Source organism: Acyrthosiphon pisum, chromosome A1 (assembly GCF_005508785.2).
Source record: "Acyrthosiphon pisum isolate AL4f chromosome A1, pea_aphid_22Mar2018_4r6ur, whole genome shotgun sequence".
In the NCBI taxonomy this organism is placed as follows: domain Eukaryota; kingdom Metazoa; phylum Arthropoda; class Insecta; order Hemiptera; family Aphididae; genus Acyrthosiphon; species Acyrthosiphon pisum.
Genome location: NC_042494.1, coordinates 109,053,415 through 109,079,391, shown reverse-complemented (window position 1 = coordinate 109,079,391; position 25,977 = coordinate 109,053,415). Strand labels below are relative to the sequence as shown.

The 25,977-nt window shown below is 29.3% G+C and overlaps 1 protein-coding gene across 1 annotated transcript; it reads right to left on the bottom strand.

Annotated features, from left to right (window-relative positions):
- LOC100159010 (apolipophorins) lies at nucleotides 1-22,367 on the bottom strand. The gene is made up of 46 exons (XM_008185731.3): nucleotides 22,205-22,367; nucleotides 21,317-21,505; nucleotides 18,482-18,553; nucleotides 18,170-18,372; nucleotides 17,892-18,080; nucleotides 17,653-17,802; nucleotides 17,355-17,541; nucleotides 16,985-17,246; nucleotides 16,724-16,889; nucleotides 16,310-16,642; nucleotides 15,903-16,053; nucleotides 15,259-15,475; nucleotides 15,079-15,151; nucleotides 14,818-14,997; nucleotides 14,296-14,481; nucleotides 14,025-14,212; nucleotides 12,667-12,927; nucleotides 12,399-12,595; nucleotides 11,452-12,327; nucleotides 11,184-11,389; nucleotides 10,907-11,101; nucleotides 10,595-10,815; nucleotides 10,390-10,534; nucleotides 10,180-10,333; nucleotides 9,905-10,120; nucleotides 9,611-9,837; nucleotides 9,365-9,544; nucleotides 9,136-9,288; nucleotides 8,884-9,046; nucleotides 8,625-8,821; nucleotides 6,825-7,045; nucleotides 6,446-6,750; nucleotides 6,099-6,226; nucleotides 5,902-6,030; nucleotides 5,542-5,830; nucleotides 5,244-5,452; nucleotides 4,417-4,650; nucleotides 4,202-4,332; nucleotides 3,936-4,108; nucleotides 2,987-3,170; nucleotides 2,194-2,390; nucleotides 1,678-1,799; nucleotides 1,499-1,610; nucleotides 1,022-1,128; nucleotides 237-522; nucleotides 1-69 (listed from the first exon to the last, which is right to left on the bottom strand). The coding sequence occupies exons 2-45, from the start codon at nucleotides 21,381-21,383 to the stop codon at nucleotides 331-333; spliced, it is 8,748 nt and encodes a 2,915-aa protein (XP_008183953.1). The 5' UTR covers nucleotides 21,384-21,505; nucleotides 22,205-22,367; the 3' UTR covers nucleotides 1-69; nucleotides 237-330.
- Nucleotides 22,368-25,977: the final 3,610 nt, after the last annotated feature.

Genomic DNA, 25,977 nt, shown 5'->3' with positions numbered 1-25,977 from the left:
ATCTAAAAAATAATTAATAATTTGTTGGCTTAAATATTTCATTTGATCTAAACACACATTACTGCATATCTGTAAATGAAGATAAAAATAATTAATACACAAATATGAATGATAGGTAGGTAACTATATATATATTGATGGCGCCCGGCTACCGCGTAGGTATAGCTTATGTTAAAAGTGGTTAAGCGATTACAAAATATAAAACTTTAACCGATACGTAAAAAAAATTTCGTTACCTATGTATAACTGTTTTTCAGGTGTTACATATTATTATTATGTATGAGTACGATAATATGTGTCACCCTCTACAAATCATATTAATTTCGTCGGTCAGCTGGTGACGACAACGCACTTCGCGTACGGCATCACTCCGTCGTACAACGAACTGGAACAACTCATCGGGATCGCTGCATCACTAGCGGACATGTCCACAATGGTTCTGCACAACGACTGCAAGAAAGCGTTTAAATGCGCACTCGAGGTGTCGGCGAAAAACCGAGAATCGTACATGGTCCCGCTCGTCTGTAAGACAAAAACAAATCGTTTTAATTCGGCATATAGATGCAGGTTTGTAAAATGTCATCGAAAGCACGTCTTCGTCTCGGTCGGTGATGGCTTTCTCGGGGAATGCAGCTGCAGCAGGGTGAACGGTGAATAAACCAATCATATACGCGGACCAACGGACCTCGATTTTGCCAAATTTAATAGCATATTACGTAAAATAGACCCACATTAGGTGAATATGGCACGTATATTGTTGTCTTACAAACAATTGTGTGTATAAAAAAATCAATACTTTTTTATTCGTCATCAGTCGACTGACCTGGTTCGATTTTAAATGCACACACTTTTTACCATACCGTTTTTGAATGCATTACATTAATTGAAACCATGCATTTTATTACTATCACTTTTTTAAGATTTTCCCCTCTCCATCCAGCGGGGATTCCTGAAGACACTACTCTACTATATACATCAATATCATATATACCTACTTGAGACTCAGCTTAATTTTACTCACCTCTAACACCAAATTTGTCTCCAATGATGTGTCGTAAGTATATCCGTCGTCGCTGTATTTACCATTCGGCGATGTACTTGTATAAATCTTGTTCACACCACTCGCTCCTGAAAAAAACAACAAATTAATAGAACTAAAAATTGTTAATTTTTCTACTCGATATACATCTAAGATTTTTAAACGTACGGATACTACATATTTTATGCATAAAAACATCTATATAATAAAATTAGGTATCGTATAAATATAATAAATATTTACACACATATAATATCATAATTTCGTTTATCTTTAAATACAAAATATTGGTAGTATAGGCGAGAATCAAAAGGGGGGCTGAGCACCCGCAAAAAAAGATAACTTTTTTATTTTATATGAATCAAGCCTCCCCCCACTCATATTGTAACTAATAATGTTAGCCACCCTCCCCTGAAATGTTAAAGGATTTCCGTATTTGATAGGTTGGTAGGTCCTCACCGAAAATTCCGTCATCCGAAGCATCACTCAGATTTATGGGGGCGATCAGGTAAAACGTGATACCTTGTTTCATATACCAGGACGATACGTAGTTGAACGTGTACTGAGATACCTGCAGGGTAAGGCGGTACATTTTTAATCGATTATCATATTATTTTGTTTAAGACTTCAATACTTACGCTATAAACGGATTCTTGGGTGCTGTATAGAGATTTCGCGATGGACAAGACGACTTTAACAGCATTCGCTCTGAATGGGTATTCGGCTGAAAGTTTGTATGCTTTGTCTTTTGAATTTTTACCTGAACATAAAATAATAAGCACATTTGTGTCACTTCGATAAAGTTTATCGTAATATCGTACATTTACATCACTTACGAACTATTTAATATAAATTTATAGGACTGTACCACAGATATATTTAAAATGTTAATTGTTTCAATTTATTTAATGATTAACTAAAAATTAAGACTTATTCAGAGTATGTTATTAAATATGGAGATTTAAGATGGTTAAATTGGATTAGTGAATAGTGATAGCCGATAGGTATATTATTTAACTATTTGTTGCATATTTATACTAATTATACTATTATAGTATTAGGTATCCACCTTTTGATTATTATTTGCGCTTTGTCGATAACAAGTTAAATTTTTAATTTAAGTCCAACAGTAAAATAATATGTACGCATCTTACCCATAACTTTTCTAAACGAATGCATATGCTGAGATTCCAGCATACTTGTCTCTGTTTCGGTGGTGGTCTGAGATTCTGTCCATTCCGGTAAGTTACTCAATAACTTGGTGTAACCATCATCCTCGTTAGTTGTATACATATGCACTTCAGAATCTGTACTTTTTCCAGAGTATCCAATAAGAATAAATTTGACGTCACTATAATCCAGAACAAAAATAGTAACTTTAAAAATTAAAAAGATTCACATTAATTATTTTTTTTGGCTTTGTTTATTACTTACTAGTTATTAGTTATAAACTTATAACTTAACATAGAAAGTTGATAAAGTGTAGGTAAGTACACGTATTATAGTGTGTTTTTAACACAGAAAATATATTAACTCATTAGATACCGGAAATAGACACACGACAGTGGACAATAGACAGTGGGGTTCACAAATATCCTATCTAAGACGTCATATCGTGATCATGATAATTGATAATTTTATTATTGAAAAAATTAATACATACGGCGTATAACATTTTTTTGACAAAAAATTTGAAATACCTACTACCTATATTGTTCCAATTTTACCTAATTGGTGCTATTACCCCGCACTTGGTATATTGTATAGTAAAAACGTCTATCACACTGTTATACCTACTAACTTGAAGATTTAACGTTAGATTGCTAACTTTTACTCGTTACCTTTAAGTTGAATATATAATATCTCAACTCAAACTACTGCAAGATGGCACGATGCAGTGTATATTGTATAAGCACATAACATCTTATATAATATAATCATATTTACTTTATTCCTTTGCTGTTAAAATTGCTCGTAACTTGTTTTATGAATGGATCCAACATTAATGAAAATGTTTGTTCAGTTTCTACGATCTCTTCGAACAAAATCATTATATCTGCTACGTCTTTTGGATCAGATATTTGAACATTTTTCGTCGCGTCTATCATTCGTTCATTTACCGAAGTCGTTACTGTATTGTAGAAAAAAAAACATCAATAATTTAAGACTTATTAGGTACCAATATTTTTATATAAAGCTATAATTTATAGTTTATACTAGTAAATTAAAATCACAAATAATTATATTGATTACTATTTACGAAATTACCACTTAAAATATTCACAAAATGGCATTATCTTCGCCCAGTATACAATGGTATTATGAAAGCTTAGATGAATTAGAGATGACCTGCATCATGAGTTACTGACGTCCACAAATAAAAGGTGTCAGACACAGTTGAGATATTTATTACAGTGTCGCAACATGTAATCATGAATTAATTAGGTATTTATTTTTTTTTTATTAGTTTAAGGTTTCGACGACTGAGGTCATTAGCCTATAAGGTGGGGTAGAGTTGGTACGGTAAGGTTGGAAAGGTTGGTACGGTTGGTTAGGAATACGTGTATGTGTGGTAAGGTTTTTTCACTCTACGAACCTGTGGTCACCCATCCGAGAACTACAGGCAGCGGCCGTTCACGTAGAGAAAACCATGTAGTGTGATTGGTTTCAACCACAGCACAGCGCCGAGCCACGAATTAATTATTATATTAAAATATTTCTATACTTAATTTTAATATGAAAAAAAATATGTAGATAACTGATTTTTTTATACGTACCTAATCTAAAGTAAAAACTATACGGGGGCTCAATAATTTAAAAATACACTCTTAAAGTACAATTAATATAAAATATTACATTAATAAGAATCACAACGTAATTAGTTGAAGATACTTACTGCACATATCTGGAATATTACAACTTGACATATAGTTTTGTCTGGCCATACTCACAAAAGCTTTTGCCACTAAACAAGCTTTATTCAAACTGTCTTGTTCAGATGTAGCTGTAGAAACGATTTGGTTGCAAATCGCTCTATACGCTGCTGGTGCTATAGTTGGGAAGAACGGTCTAAGCACAAAAAAAATTGTGTGTAATCATTACCAACAGTTCTGTTACTGTAAAGATGTTATTAAATAATTCATTCATTCATTATATGTTTACTTAAGAGAAGATTTTCCAGAGAACAAGCTGGAACATAGTGGATCATCGGTTTGTAATAATTCGATATTAGTCGGTTCGGTGTTTCCTGTTTGTCTGTACGCCAGCAAAAATGATGCCATGTCATCGGGTAACTAACATGAAAACCAAATTTAAAATTATACAGATTTAGCATTTGTTCTTTGCTTATTATTTTTTTTATCATAGGTTGGGTTTACTTCTCCATTAGGTAGTTTTAAATCATATTTAGGTTCTTGATACATTGATCCTAGTAAACCATGCACTTGACCATAATAGTATCCATTAATAAACACTTGAACAATACTTAAATCCAAAGTGCATTTGATACTGACACCAATAGAAATATCTATTCCAAAGAAATAAACATCTCTCCATGTTTTTAAATTGTCATTTATAAGTGGAAAATCTGCATTTTTGCCATTAACGGTAATCTGTAAACATTTTTTTTTTTTTAAATTGAGTTAAGGATTGAACATCTGAGGTCATTAGCCTGGGTTATTTAGTAGGTTTTATCACTGTGGGGGAGGTACTGTTGGTTTACAACATGTATATATGTGGCAAGGATTTGCCACTAAAAACCCAGGTGGTCACCCATCCAGGAACTATAGTGGCACCGGCTGGTGCTGGCACTCAGAGCACATCAGTGACTGCCAGACACTACGCCATACCAAGCCACAATCTGTAAGCATTGTTTAAATGTAGAAACTAAAATTTGATCATCGTTAAAAATCTATATTGTTAATAAAAAAAAAACTAAAAAAATCACAATACTTCTAAATTGAAATCACGGGTATAATACTATTATGAAAATAATAGTTGTAACACTCGTAAGTATATATTTTCTCTCTCAATTTATAATATATAAGTATATAATTATTATTGATAGACGATGTTTAATGTACATTTTTGAAAAAAAAAACATTTTATTTATCTATTGTCCTATTAACCTATTATTTTATTTGTAAATTGGTGTAGACTGCAGTACCTATGGTATTATAAGCTTAATAATTCATTTTTTACTTACACTTCCTCCGGAAACGAGTACATATTTTTCACCATTATAGATTGAAATCGATATTTTTGTTAAAATGTTGTTCTTGTAACCAGCAAGTATTAAAAATTTGTTATTTACAAAATCCTCAGCCAACGTATAATAACCAGTGTTTGGCATGAAGCTGTATGGTTGATTATTGTACGTAATTATATTGATGGAGTCGATAATAACACTTTGCACTGTATTAACGACAAAATAAATAAATACCCATGAGTTAATAATTTTGATTACACTTTAAAAAATAATGTAGGTATACACTATACATTACCATCGAACGGTGGTATTAAATTCGACGGATTCAAATATTTATGATAATATACATTGAAGTCAATTAACAAAGGATTTTCATTTGTTGGATATTGGAATGTGTTTGGCGAGGCTATGTGAAGAATAGTCTGGCCAAAGGTAGTAAGTTTACGTAATGCATTATACATATTCATTGCTCTTTCGTGATCTACGTAATTAGAGAAATCAAATATCATTGACTTCACGACTATAAGTCCTTTGTTCCTCAGGGTTATTATCTCTCTTTGGCTCACCGGTATGTCATGAATGATCTACACGATTAAATTCAAATTATAAACATACATTATTGCACACTTTTTAGTTATTTACACATAATACTAACATTATTTATGTACTTATCCAAAGCATTGATAAAACTAGCGAAGTCTCTGGTCGGAGCTGAATTTTCTAGGTCTTGCAAATAGTTATGTATTTCCTCCCATACTTTCTCTTTGTAAGGGTATGATTTTAACTACGAATAATCATCATAAAATATATGAATACAATTATAGATTTTATTTCATGCTTAGAATATTTTACTTTTTCAATTTGATCGTGTAACATGTCATAAATCGGCAAGCTCTTTAAATAATCATCTGTTAAGTCTTTAATGTTTTTTATTGTATCTTCAAGTTTCTCGATCGCTTTCATAAATTTATCCATCATTTCTAATTAAGGAAACAAAAATCATATTAATTTTTGGGACTCTACACGAGTGTTATCTGCGAGGTACAGTTTTATTTAGTTACACTGTAGTTTATTAGTTCAATGTTACATTATAAAGAAATAATAATTTATAATAGTATGAATGTTGTACCTAACCATTATTTGTTAACAAAAGGTTAGTAAGATTTTAAAATTCATTTAATCAATAACTAATATCTTACTATTATAGTACTCTTTAACCGAACGAGGTTCTGATGACTGCATTTCATTCACAGGTGCATCTGTATATAGATTTAACTGTCTAAATAAGTCCAGTAAAGTAAGCTCAACTTGGTTGATTAATTCATCAATATTATGTGCCAACTTATTTAAGAGTACACTTGTATGATTTGCATAATACTTATATATTTTCTTTAAATACATTTCCATATGTCTATTTAAATGCCTAACCGAGTTTATGAAGTAGTCACTATTATAATTCATAAAATCAATAACATCGGAAAATACAGCTTCTGTGGTATTTTGTCTGTAAGCAGATATAATTTAGTAATTTATCCTTAAAATTAAAAATAAACTATAATATTATATTTTTAAATTTACATCAACATTGGTATTTGTAATATATAATCGTCTTCCAAGACTTCATTAAGTATTTGATTAAACATGTCACGCGTATATTCCATCAATGCACGATATTGTGGTTGAGCTCTTCTTGCTTCATGCAAGCGTAATTTACGCTGCTTTTTGGCCACAGATATTATATTTTTCATATTGCTGTGTACACTTATAAATATTTCAATGAATTGTCCCTTTAATGATTGCTAAAACACAAGAATAGCATATTTGTATGTTAAAAAAGTCGGCAAGAGGGTACCGCTTTGCTGTACAGAAGGTGACGAGAGTACCTCGTCATTGAGTAGGTAAGTACGTAACTGTAATAGTGTAATATACATGTTATGTGTTAAACTGGAATTCAACGATAATTTAATTGTATATATTATGAAAAACGATTCCGAGCGAACTGCAGAGTGCAGAGGCGTGTTACGTAGGTATTTGACACCCCTTTTATTCCCAGTTTCCTTTTACTCATTGTCAAAAAAAACTTTGAAGCCCCTAAATAAACCCCCTCTAAATTAGAAAATTTACTTTTTCTCTCCGATTAAAGTGATACCACAAAATGTATATAATTACCCTTATTGCACTTATGCTTCCACTAGTTTAGAGAACACTTTTATTTTACCATTATAGGTAAATAAATAAAACGAATTATAATTTTAGATTTTAGCTTTTTTAAGTTAATCCATCACAATAATCCATTAATAAAACGCCTATCTTCTTTTACAATCCATGATAACCCCCAGAGACGTCTTAAACGATCCTGGCCTAGAGATCTTCTAATTTAATCTGTCGGGTGGCACTACTGAGTCTCAGTATCTGTTAGTCTCGATATGTAAATGTTATCTTTAATCAAAATTATTTACTGTACCAAATGTGTATAGATTGTAATTATATTTTAATGAAAAAAAAAAGAAAAGATTTTAGCCTTTTTTTTCTAAATTGTACATAATATTATGACAATATAGTAAAATACATTTTATAATATATTAATATGTACAGAGAGAAAAATATGTATAGAAATGTAAAGATATAATAAGAAAAGATATAGGTTATCACTAATATAATTTCTCGACAAATCCAATAAAATAAAAAAATAAATTTTTTTTAAATTAAATTAAATTTTTTTTAAATTTTTTTTTTCGTTATAACTTTACTTTGAAAACAATTTAACCTCTAGCGACGGTGCCTCTTTGAGGTACAGTCGCTGTCAGCCTGTATTACTATAAGTACCTATATTAAAAATATTTTATTATATATTTATACTGGTACTATGGTAATTTATTTTACTGTTAGTTAAACGGTAGGTTAAATTAATTTTTGCCTAATAACGTATATATTATATCATATTTTATTGTTATTAACTTTTGAGTCAATACCGACTTACTATAAACAGTGCAAATAGGTTTGTGGTATAAATAAGAGAAAGTTTAAAATTATTCTAAATATTTTTAAAATGTTATCGCTAATGCCGTGTAATAAATCATTATATTCGTAAAAGTTTCAAGTATCGGTGTGTATTTTTGAATTAAAAACCTAAAATCATTATTCTTTGTTTAATTAGCCATTTTTGTCAAAAATTGAACTTCAAACGCTTATAAAAAAATCGTTCTCCTCACGCATTCTTAATATTTTAGGAATACTATAAGAATAAATTTTATGGGCTTAAACATTTCAGGTTTTTGGGAAAACGCAATAGAAACATTTTTATAACCAATACATTGATTACTCCGCTCAGAATCAAAACAAATTCTGTAATGTAAAATATATGCACAATGCACTCACCCAAATTTCGTTAGATTGTTCTGTACTCAAATGGTTACTTGTATCCCACCAATGTTGTTCGTCTAAGGATTTTTTTATGTATCCCACAGGCATGACGTCATTACCATCGTTTTGTATACGAGTAGCACTAATAACAGCCGAATCATCCATAACAATAGAACCTTCGACCATCAGCTGTTCATGACTTCCCATTTTATCTAATAAAAATATATATAATTAGAATGTAAAATTAATTATCTCATTTGAAGTTAGTACATACTTTCCCATCCCATTATGAATTTGAAACTTGGATTTGAGGTTAACGAAGTTTCAAAGGAATATGGATGATCATTGTACTTTATTAGTGACCGTGTATTCAAAACTCCATCTTTGACCATAATTGACGAACCAACGTCGATCACAGCAATATCAAAAATGTTCATCTATATTTAAATAATATAATTAGTATTATACGTTATAACGTTATACGGTTTTATACGCTTATACTAGTATAAATAAAGGTAATGCAGACTTTGTTAGTAAATCCTCTAGGCAGTAATTCAAAATGTACTTGAAGAGGTCTAATAGTATTATTATTATCAATAAAACGTGCATCTAAATATTTTCCCCATTTTTCACTTGAAACATATATAGAATCTTTAAATGCATAATCTAATTTCATTCCCTGAATAAAAAAAAAACAATACGGTATTATTGGGACAATTATTGTTTCAGACGTAAAACTTTTTAAACATGCTTACATCGCTTTGAGCTAATAGCGAGGCAGAATACAAAACTCCACTATCTTGAACGTCTCTATTTAAACTAGAACGGAGTTTTAATGTTTGATCTGTAGTGGGAAAAATGTCAAGTTCTAATTGAATACTTAATGGATTTTCCCAGTTCTTAAACATCTCGACGGCGGTATTGACACTCATTTCCTAAATAATTTTATGTTTTATGTACCTAGGTGTTTTTATACACACAAGTTAAATTATTTATTTTACCTTATCATTAAATATCGGTACACATATTTTTATGTCACTGGCTGTAGAAAGTCCTTCATTAAGTGAATAGTAAGTATTTATTGATAAGGTACTTTCTGAATTTGGGTCTGAAATAAAATCTAACCACAATCGTCCCGAAGAAATAAAATTGTATCCTCCTTTTATACTGTTCAAACTATAATGCACCAAGCCTCTTATTTCTCGTTGTTTATATAAAAACTTGAATGCTACAAAATTATGTACTTTTCGGTCAAATACAACGTATATACATTTTAAAAATATATAAAATCCCACCTGTTTTTTCATAGTTTGTAAACCATTTAAATTCATACGAGTCAGTTAAATCTTCTGATGAATAAATGTTAAGAGTATGCTCTTCATCTAATGAGTTATTACCTAATTTAATATAGGAGTTAAATTCTAATAAGTTTTGGTCATCATTAATCAAATAATGAAAAACATTTGGGGAATCAACTCTAGATATTAATTTATAAGACCAATCCCATGCACCTAAAATTAAATATTCATTACTATTCATAAACATATTTTTGTTTATGACTAATTTATACTTATTATATCATATTCTAAATCCATCATTATTTTTTGTTCTTCATCATCTATTTTGTGTAATTGTTTATAGTTAAACGTGTGTTTAGTGACTTGCAAAAGTCTTTGGTATATAATTTGCTGATTATTATGTTCCAGTGCAACTTTGTACGCGATCTAGAAGTATATTATTGTTTAAGTTATTTCTAAGTGGAACTAATCGTAATAAATACTTGTTTTCCAGTAGCGTATCCTTCATCTGTGTAATTTTTATATACTATTTCAAAACTAATAGGTTTGACATTCTGTGACTCGTCGTAAATACTCTCTCCAGACACATATAATTCACCATTGTTTAGTGTTAATTGATACTTGAACCTTAATAATTATTCATTGAAAATTATTCATTTTATTATAATGAAATATCAAAAGACTGACTTTTCGGATAATAAAACTTTATCATTAGAAATGCAGCGAACTGTAGCAAATCCACCATCTTCAATTTCGGGATTAGGTTTACTTTTTACTGATATGTGGAAATTTACTAAATGTGCCAATGGAAAATCAATGTTTCCATTCATGTGGATATGACGTCCGTCCAAAAGCATTTTTCCATTTGCATTTAAATAGTTTGAATTTTGATCACCAGGCCATAAAACCTGTACAATTCAAATTTATAATTTATTTTAAAATCATTCTCTATCGAAAAAAAAATAAAAGTGAATTGCTATGATCATCATTAAAACATACTTTTGAATCAAATAAATACGTATTTCTTGGTTCCGACCAACCATGTACAATCATAAAAGACTTATATTCAGGATTGGGAGAATCAAAATTAATGTTACATGTGATATCGTCTGTTAAAATATTCATATCAACCGTAAAAGTAGAACCATCGTAAACGTCATAGTAAATAGTATACTTAAAAGCATCATCTGTAGACTAAAAACAAAAAAAAATAAGTTATATATTAAAAGTAGGTAGTATTTACTATTTAGTATTTATATGGTATAACTATGCTGACCTGATGTTCTGTATTAAAATGATATCTTCCAAATGTTTTTGGGTCTTCTGAATTAAATTCAAAATAACTACCATTTTTATTCTTATTTTGAATATATTTAAAATCTCCATGTCCAGCAAACGATGGGTCAGAAACAAGAGAATGTTCTAAAAGCCCAAGAACAAATATTCCCGTATCTTCAGTACTTGGCAGAATCGTGATATTAGCTTTGGACACGATAGGTTATAATTAATATAAGCTAAACTATTTATTTAATCATAATGCTCACCATTAAATGTCATATCGAGTAGATTGGAGGTCATAATATATCCATGCGTTGTGAGTTCACTGTTTTCAAATAGTACATCACAGTTTGCTTCAAAATAATCATCGTCCCAAAAGACATGATTTTTACTTAAGAATACATAAGGTGCTTCAATATGAAGTTCTTGTGATGTAAGTATATTCAAAGTCTTAACTTTGTATAGTAAAGCTACAAATTTGGACATTGGTTTATAATCATTGCTTTCATCAGTCTCCAATAATTGTTGTTTGGCTTGTTCGTTTCTAGTCATATCTAACTTTAAGCCCAATTTGAATACCGGATAATCTCCACTAAGAAGTCCGTTCATATTAATAGTAACACTATTGGCTGTTAAACTAACATCTCCTAATACTTCGTGGTTTTCAAAAGTTAACGACCCTTGTAAAGAGTGTCTGCTTTCAGGAGTAACAAAAGCAACGTCCCTTAAAGTTAATTTACTTGGATAATTACTTTCAGAATTTGTATTACGTTTTACAAGAATGTTACCCTCTATGTCAAACTTAGGTACGAGATGATGTCTGTGTTTTGTAGTGCTCGCTTCTGTAGAGTATTTAGCTTCAAATATTGGTGAATATTTTATTGTTTCAGCATCTACCACTTCACATTTTACTCCAGCACTAAAAATGTGCTGGGAACCATCAATATATTTAACTTCTATGGTTTTTTGTTCGTCTGAATCAACTAATGTACCTTGGAGAAGTTTTTTAGTGAATGGAGTTTTGAACTCGGCTAATAATTTTTTATGTGCTTTAGTATCATAAACAACGACTACCTCCAAACCACGTTTGGTGTCTGCATTTGGTGTAACAAATATGAACTTAATATATTTTAGTGTTGGCGCTATGAAATAATTATAAACATTATTAATTGATTAATGGATTACTGGTAATTAATATTGTATGTATACTTACATTTAATGTCATAATTTCCTTTCACAACATATTCAGTAAGATTTTCATCAACTTTAAACACTTTTAAAGAAAGTGACGATGGACCAGAAAATGGCAGTAACGATTTTAACTCTCCATTCCAAGGAAAATCATAATTAACGTAAAACGATAAGCCTAAAGTACTGTTAACATTTTCAAATGCTCTTGTATATGATTGCCTAAAAATGTAATTGTTACTATCCATGTATTTTAAAATGCACATTTTATTGTATTTTCTGCAGGATATTACCTATCAACATCTGCACACGTAAGGGGTACTTCAATCGATTCACTTTCTTTTTCCTGTACTATTGAAAACGCTTCAGATTTTATAGTCAGTATATCCATGACGTCCAAAGGAAGTCCATAAACCATTTCAAAACCTCGACCTTGAGTCGTCTTTAATGAAAAATCAGATCCTGTGGCTGTATGAAGTGAGGACGTTATTTTATATCCAACATCAACAGTATATCCATCAATTGTTAATAAGGAGTTGAAAACAAGTGAACCGCTGAAAATAATTGATATAGATTCATAAGTTACAATTCATTGCAATCAATAAACAATAATATAATATATCTTTTTCATTTTTTTGTAAAATGAGCAAGTGAATTTCATAATATAATGTGAACTAAACAACAAAATATTTTTTAAATAAAATTACAGCTATATACAAAATGTTGTTTAAGTATAACTGTTTGGATCATATTTAAGTTTTAAAGAAACTGAACATTTTCTTGACGTATTCATAAATAAAGATCACTTCACATTTCACAGAAAGGGTAATCCACAGACTTCTATACTACACTAGATAAGGAACTCTTATACAATTTACATTGTTACAAGTTAAGCTCAGCTGTGAACGGTCGCCATTTTGTTGGTTGGCAAAACATTTCATTTATTATACAAAATGTATTAGGAATAATATTTTTTTTAACGGTCAAATAAAATAGTAAATGTAAAATGACTTATATAAAAAATTTTCTATATTTTGTAACCCAAATGTTTAGAAATAATAAAATACGATATAAAATAAATCATAATATCATCTTATTTTTCATATGAAATACCATACAATTGCCAACCACCCTTGAAGCTTCAATTCATGGCGGGAGTTCGCTATCTAGTACTATATAGAAATCTGTGGGGTAATCTCACATTTATTACATGTGTACAGGATGTCTCGTGAGGATATACCCATTAGCCGTAGAGGAGACTCGTTCGAAAAACCGTTTTTTTGCCGTTTTACCTATAAACTAAATTTTTAAAAATCATGAAATTAATGAAAGTAAAATGTTGAAAAGTCAAAATGTTCACAAAAATAAACTCTATAAAATGGCTATCTTAAATCATTTCAAAAATAAAAAAATAACTTTTACCAAAAAATTAAATTAAATTAAAAAATAAAATATGTTTTCGTTGTCTCTGTTAGTCTAATAAAAAAACAGATTTATGATATATTATTATTATTTCAGGAGAAATCGCAATGGGTAAACCTTGCGGGAAACCTTCTACATAAAATACTATAATATATAACTAGGTATAATACTTATAACTATAAATTATAATTTAACTATAAGATACATTTTAATTTTTATAATAAATCACCTAGGTATGAGTTTGAGTGCGAAATTTGAATTTTCTGGATGTTTAAAATAACTATCTAAATCAAATATAGTAGCTATATCAATTTTAATAGCTGACGTAGCCTGGATTTTTAATGAAACTGGAAGTCCAGAACATGTTGCATATTTCTTTTCGAAATCGATGATTGGTATTTGTTTTCTTATGTTTAGCTAAACATATTGTTTATTATTATTTAATGATTAAGTAGATATTTATTTTATTTAAATAAATAAACGTTGAAATAATTATTTACTTCTATATCCTTTTTATCGGTTACTGAATTATCAAAATTATTAAGTATGGCATCAATTATATGTTGGTAAGTAATTTGACATTCACGTCCTTGGAATGAAAACCAACCAAGATCGTTTCCAAATAATTTAAGCGCTATATCTACATACATTTTTTTCATTTCTTCTTCAGGCATATTTTCACAAGCCTGCAAAAACAATAAATAATAATTTATATGTACCTATGATACACACTTATTCATGTTCATTTTTTTTATTATAATATAGATAGGTAGTATAAGTTTTTTAAAAATCTGTTTAGGCTCTAAATATTTTACATTTGATCATAATTCATAATATTTACGGAAAACAGTTGGTTAAAAATAAAAGCGTATAATTTATTCCTGGATAATATCTAGTTCACGATAAAAAAAATCATTGGTAATGTAGCTGAACTATAGACTAACCGTATACTAGTTGTATGATTTGAAATACAAAAAGGTTTAAAATAAAAATCATATACTGATATATTATGAACAATTTACTTGTTTAGAAGACAATTCTGAATCAACGTCATTCTGTTCTCTATTCTTAGCATAGTTTATTGCTTGAGTTACGTAATTTTTAACATCATCGAAAGCAGATCTTTTACTTTTTGCAAAATATCCTTCGGGTCCAAATAGTTTTTCCAGTAAAGGTTCCAAGTTTTCAATACGGACATCAACCTAAATTGTAACCAAGATTAGTTAAATAGTATAAAAAACTGTTGATTCTTTATTTTTGAATAAAAGTATTATAAAATTTACATCAAGTATGTCATGTTTACGTCCAAATATGTATGCTTTTAGTGATGCCGAAGAAGACCGTGCCAAAAAAGTTCTTTGAAAAAAAATAAATATAATTAATGATAAAACTTTTTACTTGAGTTAATAGCTATACTAATAATAATAAAAATAATAATAATAATAGTTAATATGTTTTATTACTTGTATGAATAAATAATATCTGCGTCCAATAAAACTCCACTGTGTATTAGAGGGCATTGATGGTAATATTCCAATTTCCGCGAGTAACGCAGAATATCATTGAGTGATTTTTTTGATGAAATCGTATTAATTCCTTCATAAAATCTCTTTTGATCTAGTTTATTTTCATCCGCGGTCGTCTGTAAATTACTCAAGTAGCTGAGTAAGTAAGCTCGAACTAAAATAAAAATTTGATGAAAAAAAATATTATAATACCATAATATTGTGTTAATTTTCTTAATATTATTGATCAAAATAAATATTAAATAAACATAAGTTTTTTATTTTCATATTACAGGAGAAATATAAGTTTTAATATAATCTTTTGTAATCCTTCATTTTTTTTTATGGCTATAGTTATGGACTCGCTTAATATTTATTAAAAATGGAAAAAATTAAGTACCCGTGTAATTGATACGCACATAATATATTCACAACATTATAATAAAGTAAAGGGTTAGCACTTACCATAATATTAGAAGGAAGGTACATATCATTTTTATGTTTATTAGTATTAAGTTTAAAAAAATGAACTAAATTAATAATTAATACTAAAACAATAATGTTATTCAATCAAATGATAATAACATTTTTCTTGATCTTACTTTGAAGTTGGGTGTTTTTGTCATCTAATACTGTTTTTATAACAGTTGCTTTATAGTTACATGGATTAATGACAAATACTTTAAACGCTAAAATACGTAGTTCGGAATCTTCCAAGTTGTCGGTAAAAATGCTTTCACAGGCTTTCTCCACCTAAACACATTATTATGTAACTAAGTAAAGATTAAAAATTTACAATTTTTTTAATTATAGATAAATATATTGTTGACAAAATTAAAGATATCATAACCATATAAGCGTATACCTTAATTTGCTTATATAATTATTTTTACGATATACAAATATTTAACTCATGAACAGAGTGAAATAAATGTAATAATCGAATGTGATATTTTAATGCATGTGGACGGCGGACCCCGATTTACATCTAATATGTATTTTTGCATACCTTTGAATTCTCAGCATAGATTTTAACCATATTCAATGCTGCTGCTTTAATCCTTTGAATAGTATTTTTATCCATAGTAATCTTAATAATCACATCTTCTAGATCACTATTTATGTATTGTGCATAGCCGAGACCCTTTAGACTAGCAATAATTAAGTCCTCGTCGTTTGATGATAATGGACCATTGCCCACTTTCATTAATGGATTTCCTAAATTATTCAAAGTATTTCCTACTTCAGGACTAGTATAATCCTGAGTTTCTTGTAGATATTGTCTTAACAAAGCACCGACTCCTAGATAGCCTTCTTTTAGAGCTCTGTCATTTAGTAAGCTCTGTAAATAGTTATAAAATTTTTATTCATTTATTTTATAATAACACACAAGTGCAAAGTGAAAATATTTTAATAGATTTACTGATGCTTTGACCACTGCCTCTTTGGTTGGATGTTTTGCGTTTGCCAAATTATTAAACCACGAAATAGTCAATGAATCGCTTAATTTATTGCTATCTATGAGTTCTACAGCGGCTTCAATAGATTCACCACTATTAGCAGCCATTAGAGCATCTATGAAAATTGACCTATAAGAGTGTTAATAACGTGTTACAATAAAGATTTAAAGATTTAAATATTATTTTAAACGGTACATAATATTTTCATAATTTTATCAACATACTCTGGTACTTCGGTATTTTCGTATCCACTGCTACCGCTCATAATCTGCTCAAACGCAGAAAGTATGTCGTCCTTCTTTGCCACTTTTAATAATTGTACTAACGATGAAAAACTATCGGCACCGTCCATACCGACTATTGGTTCGAGTTTAGTCAAAGCCGATTGTGTTGCAGCTACTAACGCATCAGCATCTGCCGATCCAATAATTCCAGTTGGTTTTTCAAACATAATAGATCGGCTTTTGCTCAGACGACTTAAAGAAGCTACAAGTAATACCAAATAATTACACAAGATGAAATATAAATACGCACGTGTGTGTGTGTCTGTGTGTGAGTATTACAAAGTAAAAACAGGAAAATAATTTTTCTTACGGGTTTGAACCCCTGCCATTTTCACCAATTGCAAACTCATGGATACCATTATTCTAGTTTCTACATCAATTGGACCAAACGGTTGATAGATGAAAGTCTCTTTGTTGGTGACTGCTACTAATGTAGAATCTTTTATTTGGATTTCAGAACGCTGAATGGCTGTCGAGAACGGAGAATCTTCATAAATCTGTACAAGTACAATAATAATTCAAACAAGACACATATCTCAACCACTTAACTTTCTTGTGTATTATTTTTATTATGTATAGGTGTGATGTGTATACTATTGTATTCTAACCGGATACGATTGTGCTGATGAAAATCCCATTAAATTGATTTTGTCGTGCCCCGTACATTGTGTGAGATCTTTTTCTTTCGTTATTGTAAGACCCGAGTCCGACCCTGTCCCTGGATAATATGTAGTATTACATGTCCCTTGAATATCGGTCTAAAAGCATATATTAATGTTGATTACAGTCACCGAGTCACGCATGCTGTATTATGATAAAGATAAATCATTAGAAAAAAAATAGGCACCTCGAAAAATCCTTTTTGATCTTCTTGTATCGACGATACTTGCAATGATGATATGATCGCTCGTTTTAAATTCATCGACGCGGCAGTATCCTTTGCCAACGAACAGATATTCCGACCGACTTTCCCGTTGTTGTAAGAAAACAGAACTGGGTGGCCCTCTAGTTCCCGTAAGTCTGCATGGCCGTAAGTCTGTGCCAAAATAGACAACAATAATAGGTAATAATTCTTCAGTTTCTTAAGAAAAAATGTACTCTCTGAAAATAAATACATGCTTATACCTTCGACCCTTGAGTTATTTCAAGATTCTTAACATAAAGGATGGCGCCACATTTTTGTGTCCCGATGACATTGGCCTTTCCTTTGATCGATACTTCCGATATACCCTCTTCAGTGCCGGTCGGAGCAATAATGGTGGTCTTACCGCTAAACAAATACCCATGTTTTGTGTTCTCGCCAAACACTACATTGCCATTTGAAATGCCTAAAGCGTATTATATGGTTTAATTTTTTGTTGCGTTGCGCCGAAAATTGTTGTATACAACGACTATGATAAAGTGGTGCATAAATAAATAGTGTCAAAGTGTACGAACCATCGGTGCATTCTGAGGAACATAATAGTATTTCACTCTCTTCGTAATCCTTAACAATAGTTACCATCGATTCTGAAAATGAAAAATTCAATTTAGTTCAAATCCGTATTCTAATTTCTAGGTATTTTTTTCTATGTATTTATTTATATTTCCCTATCTTTATATTTTGATTTCGTGCAACGTTTGACTCTGTTAAATGGGGCTTAGCCACCCTCTCCACCTTCTCCTCAGACATAAGAGTGCCTATTACTGGATACTACCATTTTTATAAATATTATAAGCACTGTATTTATAATCAACGTATACTGAATTTGTGACTTGCAGTGCGGTAAGTACTTGTAACAAAATTACTGTTCTCCTTCAGATCTGTGCTCTTGATCCTTGCCTTATTTGCACAAAAATAAGGATATGCAATTTGTACCGTCGCATATTCACATGTATAGTAAAAATGTAAACTGTAATTTGCTTCAAAATAAAAAACGATTATTCTTTCGATATTACGCCGTACATATTTCGATAGTGGAGTACCTATGAGATATTGAGGTATAAGAAGGTACTGATACAGAATATTCCTACATTAAACTCATTCCGTGTTGCAACTATTTTATAATATAATTACTCGACCAGTGGAAAATCATGGCTTATATATTTTACTCATCCGGAAAATGAGACGTTTTAGATAATACAAATATTAACTTAATAGACAATACGATATAGCGAAGTCGGTATCCGAGTATAAAAATTTACAGAAATATAAACTTTAATAATTAATATTGTAGTGCTTAATTATTTTAAAGTTATTATTGACATTTATCATTCATTCGAGTTGTCGATCTTTGACATTGAGCGCGTCAACGAGGGTTAGGTACCGACTATGCGACGAAATAAATAATAATTGAACAGATATTATAGGTAGGTACCTACTGAACAAACGGCCGGTTTTTGCCAACATACCAACCTAATAAATAGTAATAAATTATTATAGGCATTATACGATGTATTATTACTAATAATACATCGTATAGTAAAAATACAGCTAGTTAATTCTAAGACAATATACTGTAATATAAGTTTTCTCAGTGAGACTAGATTATATTATAGTGAATGGAGAATAGAAATGATTATAAATTGATAAATATGTTTATAACGATTTATATAAAATAATAATATTATATAGATCATAGATGTAATATAGGTACCTAATAGTCAGCAACCAGACCAACTATACAATAAATAAAATAAAAAATGGATACACAATTAATTGTATATCAACTTATATTTACTTTGATTTAAAATTTTTATTTTTACAAGCTTTGAACCGTAATTTTTTATTATAATTTATTATAATTTATATAACAATATAGCACAATTATTTCATATTCGTATATCTACTTGTAATTTGTATGACTATACATTTTTGGCATTTACAAATCTGATAAATTTTACTGAATATTAAAATTCAGTATGTCATTCGTATATTTAGGCATTTAGCACAAATCAGTTTTGTCGCAAAAAAACTAGCACTCCACTCAGCTCTGTCGTGATAACTTCACCGGATGCATACAATCCGACCTATAGATAATTATTTTTACACACAATAATTGTGCACATGAATATTATTCGGAAACACTCAAACACCGATAAAAATAATATATAATATGTGTTTTTATACATATAAATTATTAATTATAATATAGATTTTAATTATACCTACTGGTACTGTTGTAATACTACAATGCACTATTTTTAAATCAATAAAGTACCGGTAAAGTGATAAACTATAGATAATAATAGGGGCTGAGGGCAGGGGTGGACTTGCCATATTTCCGCCCCTAGGCATTACAACACTAGCGCCCTTTACATTGGCGTGCTCCCACGGTGTGGTGGGGTGGGGGTAATGTTCCATGAAATAAACTATAAAAATTGAATGAAATCTATAAGATTTCTGACTTCTGAGCAGTATGCACTATGCAGGTGACGGGCGACAGTGTCGCGCGTCGTCGCAATGTTTATTATTATTAATTACTTTATCAAGACATCTGATTTCCAGAATTAATTCCAGTATTCTAAGAATGCCGAGTGTGAGGTGGTTCAATCCAATTTTATTTACTTGCTAAGAACTGTGCGAGCGGTCCCCCACCTAGCTAGTAGAGCGGCTATAACAATGTACCCGGCGGCCCGAGGCAGTATATTTGACTGCCTTGAGTGCCTTGGCTGGCATTTTGCGCATGCGTCATTCACGATATTGTATGTGTTTACGCCGCACACCCTTATACCACCTCCCATGCATTAACATAGGCAACGCCGGAAACTGCCTCGTCGAGTGACGATATCGAGCCTCTAGCCGTGGCGGCGCGGCGCAGCGCGTGCTGGTAGCAGGATTGAACCCAAACTGCAAGGTTAGGTATTATAGCTTATGAATTAATACGTTACTGTGACGGGGCTACGAGAGCCATTCTCCTTTTTATGCAAGTTGTATACAAAAAAAAATTAATATCAAATATAAATTTAGGTAAATAAAATAAATTATGAAATTATAAAAAACTAAAAAGTAAAAATTAACTAAAAATTGCGCAATGAATTTTGAGCCTTAGGCACGTCAGCACGTGCCTTGGTGGCTTATGGGTAAATCCGCCCCTGGCTGAGGGTGTTAAAGTTAAATTACCGTTCTATAATATGTCATATATGACCCCCAGGCGGCAAGCTCACACCTAGCTGGTTTCGCCAATGAAGACCACATGCAATGGGCTTTACACTTTAGACTTAAGAGTTAATTTAATTTAATTTAAAAATTCAATAATAATATTCAAATATAGATAGTTAGGTATAACTTACTCGAATGTCTTGACGAAGCTAATCCTACTGCTAGTGCTAGCAGGAATAACTTCATTAGTGTTTTCATGGTTACTCAAGAGTGGTTTTAACCAAATTGGTTAATTTGGTTCACGTAGCTTATGGTTTCACATGCATCAAGCAAATTAATTATACGATCTTTTCTTTGCAGCAGATATTTTGTAAAATGCCCTAAAAATAAGAAGACAATTTTAAAATGGTATAGTTTTAAATTCCATCCAAATTTAAGATAAGCAGCTAATACGCAAATTGATAAATGTATTAGTGAGTTAATTTTGTATTTTATTATTTTTATTTTGTAGGAGCTAGTGTTAAAAATAATATACATATACTATGACATCTTTTGACTGGATCTAATTTATATTTTCATTTTTCCATAATAATTATTAAAAATATGATACATTACCTACCTATTATTTATTAATAATATATAAGTAGGAACTAAACTAAGAACTGAAATTCCCGAATATATTTTTTGTCTGAAAGGATCACATAAAAATAATTAGATAATAATATATCCCTAACTATACTTCCAGTAATTAGGAAGTTACCATCTAATTTGAAAATGAATGTACCTAATTCACCGCTACCTATTTACGGTGAAAATATTTTCCAATTATTTAAACAGATGACAAACAGTCAAGGACATATTTTATTGGTTCACAGGATAAATTAATATTTTATTTTAATTTGTTTTGTTTGTTAAACATAGACAAACGATTTGAATTTTGAAAATAAGCATATAGACAAAAAATTTGGATGTAAGTCATCTATTATTGCTATAGTGTTGGCTTAAAGTTTTTTACAATAAATTGTATACTCGTATTTCGTAGAAGATAAATCATAAATAAAATAATCAAATTTACTCACCTTTTAAAATATTTAAAAACTGCGTGTAATTGATGGTTTGATTACACAAATCTTTTACGAATGTACGACAGTATGTATACTATAATATATGATATATATATATTTATATAGACAATTATCAAAAAATAACGCAGGTAGTATAACAAGCTAGTTAGAACCACTTGCACTAGTTATAATTTTGTCATTTTGAGCTTTTTATACAACAACTTTATGACGAATGAATGTCTAGTGCATGATCTTGAATTGATTTTGACGGGAAAAAAAATTATGCGTCCGCATAAAATAATATAATTTTAAATTATAAATTAGCAAAATCTACACAACAACAAAAAACAATGACTACGAACTAATCAGTCATAATATTTAACAACATTAAAATTCAGTTTAACGCACGTATTATTTATAATTTTCCAATTTATTTGCACTGTCCTTGGTAGGTTCAGTGGCGTACGCAGGGGAGGAGCTAACGGGCTGAAGCCCCCCCATTACCTCTATTATATTACTTAAAAAATAATAATATTTATCAAGTTTCAACTGTCAACTATTATAGTAGGTAAGCAATACGTACATTTCATATACGTATTACCAGAATGAATTCATTTTTGAAAAAAAATTGTACCTATTTGCATACCAATTTTCCTAAAATTATCTGTAATTATTCGGTAAAAGTATGAACTACTCGTATGAAAGACCTTGTATTAAATTGTCTATTCTTAGCTAGCTGATTACCCATTACACATTACACATTTAATACATGTTTAATATTTTATACATTTTTAACTACTAATTAACTGCAGTGTTTTGCAAACATTTTAAAATACCGCAAATAAACGTCTGAAATTATTAGACTGGACAAAATAAAAATAAAATTGTAACTAATTTTAACCCCGCCCCCTGAATTGAAAAATCCTGCGTACACCATACTAGGTAGGTTCCTATAGTTATATAACTTAAAATAAATAATTATATTCAAGATTAAATATTGAGGATTACCTAAAGGATTCTGACTAATATATCTTAAAAATATCAAAATAACCTTGTGTACTCTTCAGGTTTTATATTTTTTATTAGGATTATCTTATTTTAGATTCTATAAGCGAAGCAATGAATATACCGATTTTACAATGATGTGTGTTTTTATTTTTATTTTTATTAATTTTTATGTCTGTCATCACTTTTTAGGTCAGTAAAAATGCTTAGATTTTCTTTCAACAATATCTTTTCTGATAGAAAGTCAATCTAGTTAGTACTTTGGGGGGTCAAAAGTAAAAATTTCACAGTAGTTATTAAAAGCGCCGTGAAAAAAACAAAACAAAAATTAAGGAAAAACGGGAATTTTTACGCAAAATCGATTATTCACAAAATTGAATTTGGTTTTTGGTGTAACTTTAAAAAAAATGACCGTAGATACATGAAATTTTGACTGAATGTTTATATTAGCATTTTCTATACACCATAACATTTTCAAAATATTTTGACTTATTTTGAGCTCTTTACGGACATTGTCAGTTTTCATTTTTTTTTAGTTTTTTTTCTAAAAATATCAATAAAATTTTATTTGTTGATTAAAAAAGCTTGAAAATTTAATAAAAGGCTCCTAGTATATTGTTTCAAAAGCAGATGAAAAATATTAAAAATCTTTAGTCACAGTTTTTTTTTATATTTTGAAATTCAAATTTTTACAACATTGGATATTCACTCGATTTCTCATGTAGCGATTTCCTTATTTTGTTGTAATTCAAAAACGAATAACTGTAGATACATGAAAATTTTACTGAATGTTTATATTAGCATTTCCTATACACCATATCATTTTGAAAATATTTTGACTCTTTTTTTAGCTGTTTACGGACATTGTCAGTTTTAAATTTTTTAGTTTTTTTTTCTATAAATATCAATAAAAATGTATTTGTTGGGTAAAAAAGCGTGAAAATGTAATGCAAGGCTCCTGATATATTGTTACAATAACAGTTGAAAAACATTGAAAATACATAGGCACAATTTTTTTTTATAAGCGTTCAAAGTTCGAATTTTGACAAAATATATCAAATTTAAAATTTAATAATTATTTTTAGTTAAAAATGTATAAAATGTTCAACTTTTGTATCTAAGAATTAAAAATTTAGAAGAAGATTCCACGTAAGTAATTAATTCTGTTACCAAAAAATCTAAAAAATACATTAACACAGTTTATTTTTATAGTCATTTTAAGTAAAAATTTGGACGAAATTACATATTAAAAACCTAGAATAACTATTTTCGTTATTTTGTTATGATTGTGTAATATTATTCTTGGGTATACTTGAAACTTCTAAAATCTAAAGTATACTATTATATATCTATGATAGTATCACGGTTTATTGTTGATGTATAACGCGTTATAAGTACCTAATAGATATTATGATATGATTAATTTGGAATTTATTATAGGTACCTACCTACCTATTATAGGTCAATTTTTTTTAAATACTATAATATAATATTATGTCTTATACCTAGACTGACATACCGTCTCCGCTCAGAATCGTTTTTCTTATACAATGATATTATATCATTGAATTCAAATATGAACTCCTATATTGTATGAACTAATTTGTATCGGTTTTTATGACGTCTATGTAACGACTATACGGATGTTATGACGGTTATTTTTGGTTATATTTGAAAAATATTTTATCTATAATGACTTTACTATATTGAAGATACTATTACAACCGATAATACCGACAATTTAATCTTTGTTTTGTCGTCAATTTTATTTTATTTTATTTTATCATCAGGGTACGGGTAATCGTCGTGAGATTAAATGTGTTTTGTGTTCTTGTGTTAAATATTTTTAAATTGTAAAATGTGCAAACGAAAGCAATCCACAATTGAAGAAAAAGCAAATGTCATATTTCGTTTAAAAAAAGATGAAAAAAATTCCCACATACCTAATGAATTTAGGGTAGGTCACTCTATACGATTTCTAACATATGGAAAGCTTGAGACAAAATCGAACAAGAATTTCAAAATGATATACCTAACAGATTTTTTTAAAAATAATAATTGAATTCATTAATTTAAATAATATGTACATAATTAAATGTTTTTATCTTTACTTATTTTCTATATTATACATTACATAAATAAATAATAGTAATAATATGTATTGAAATTATAATTTGATTTTAGTCATTTTGGTTATAAAACAACCGGTTATTATGACCTATTTTCTTTGGTCCCTTGAACGTCATTATAAACTGTTTCTACTGTACGTAAAAATGACGAAAATTTGCAAATTATTTTTTGTTAGAAATTCATAATTTTTTTCTTTTTAAATCTAAGATTTATAATGTAATATAAGATTCCTTATAAATTTGTCTACCTTAATCAAAATAAAATTGTGTGTTAACATTGAGATTTTTAGATTTCAGTAATAATTACTTATGAGGAACGTGCATTGAATTTCTATGTCTTAGGTAATTTTAAATTCTTCTTATTTTTGACGAATTATCGAACTTAAAGATTTTCATGTTTTTAAATAAAAGTTATGCCTATGTATTTTTAATATTTTTATATAATTTTAAGAACTCATGTAGGGTCTTGTATTAAATATTCAAACTTAAAGTATGATTACTAAAAATTTGGTGAGTTTATATTACAAAATAATTTGTAAATTTTGGCTACTGATAAATTTACTAAACATTTTAACTTGAGTTTATAAAAAATGTATTTTAATATTTTTTAATTGGTGTATGATTTATGAGGAATATAATATTACATTTTTAAGC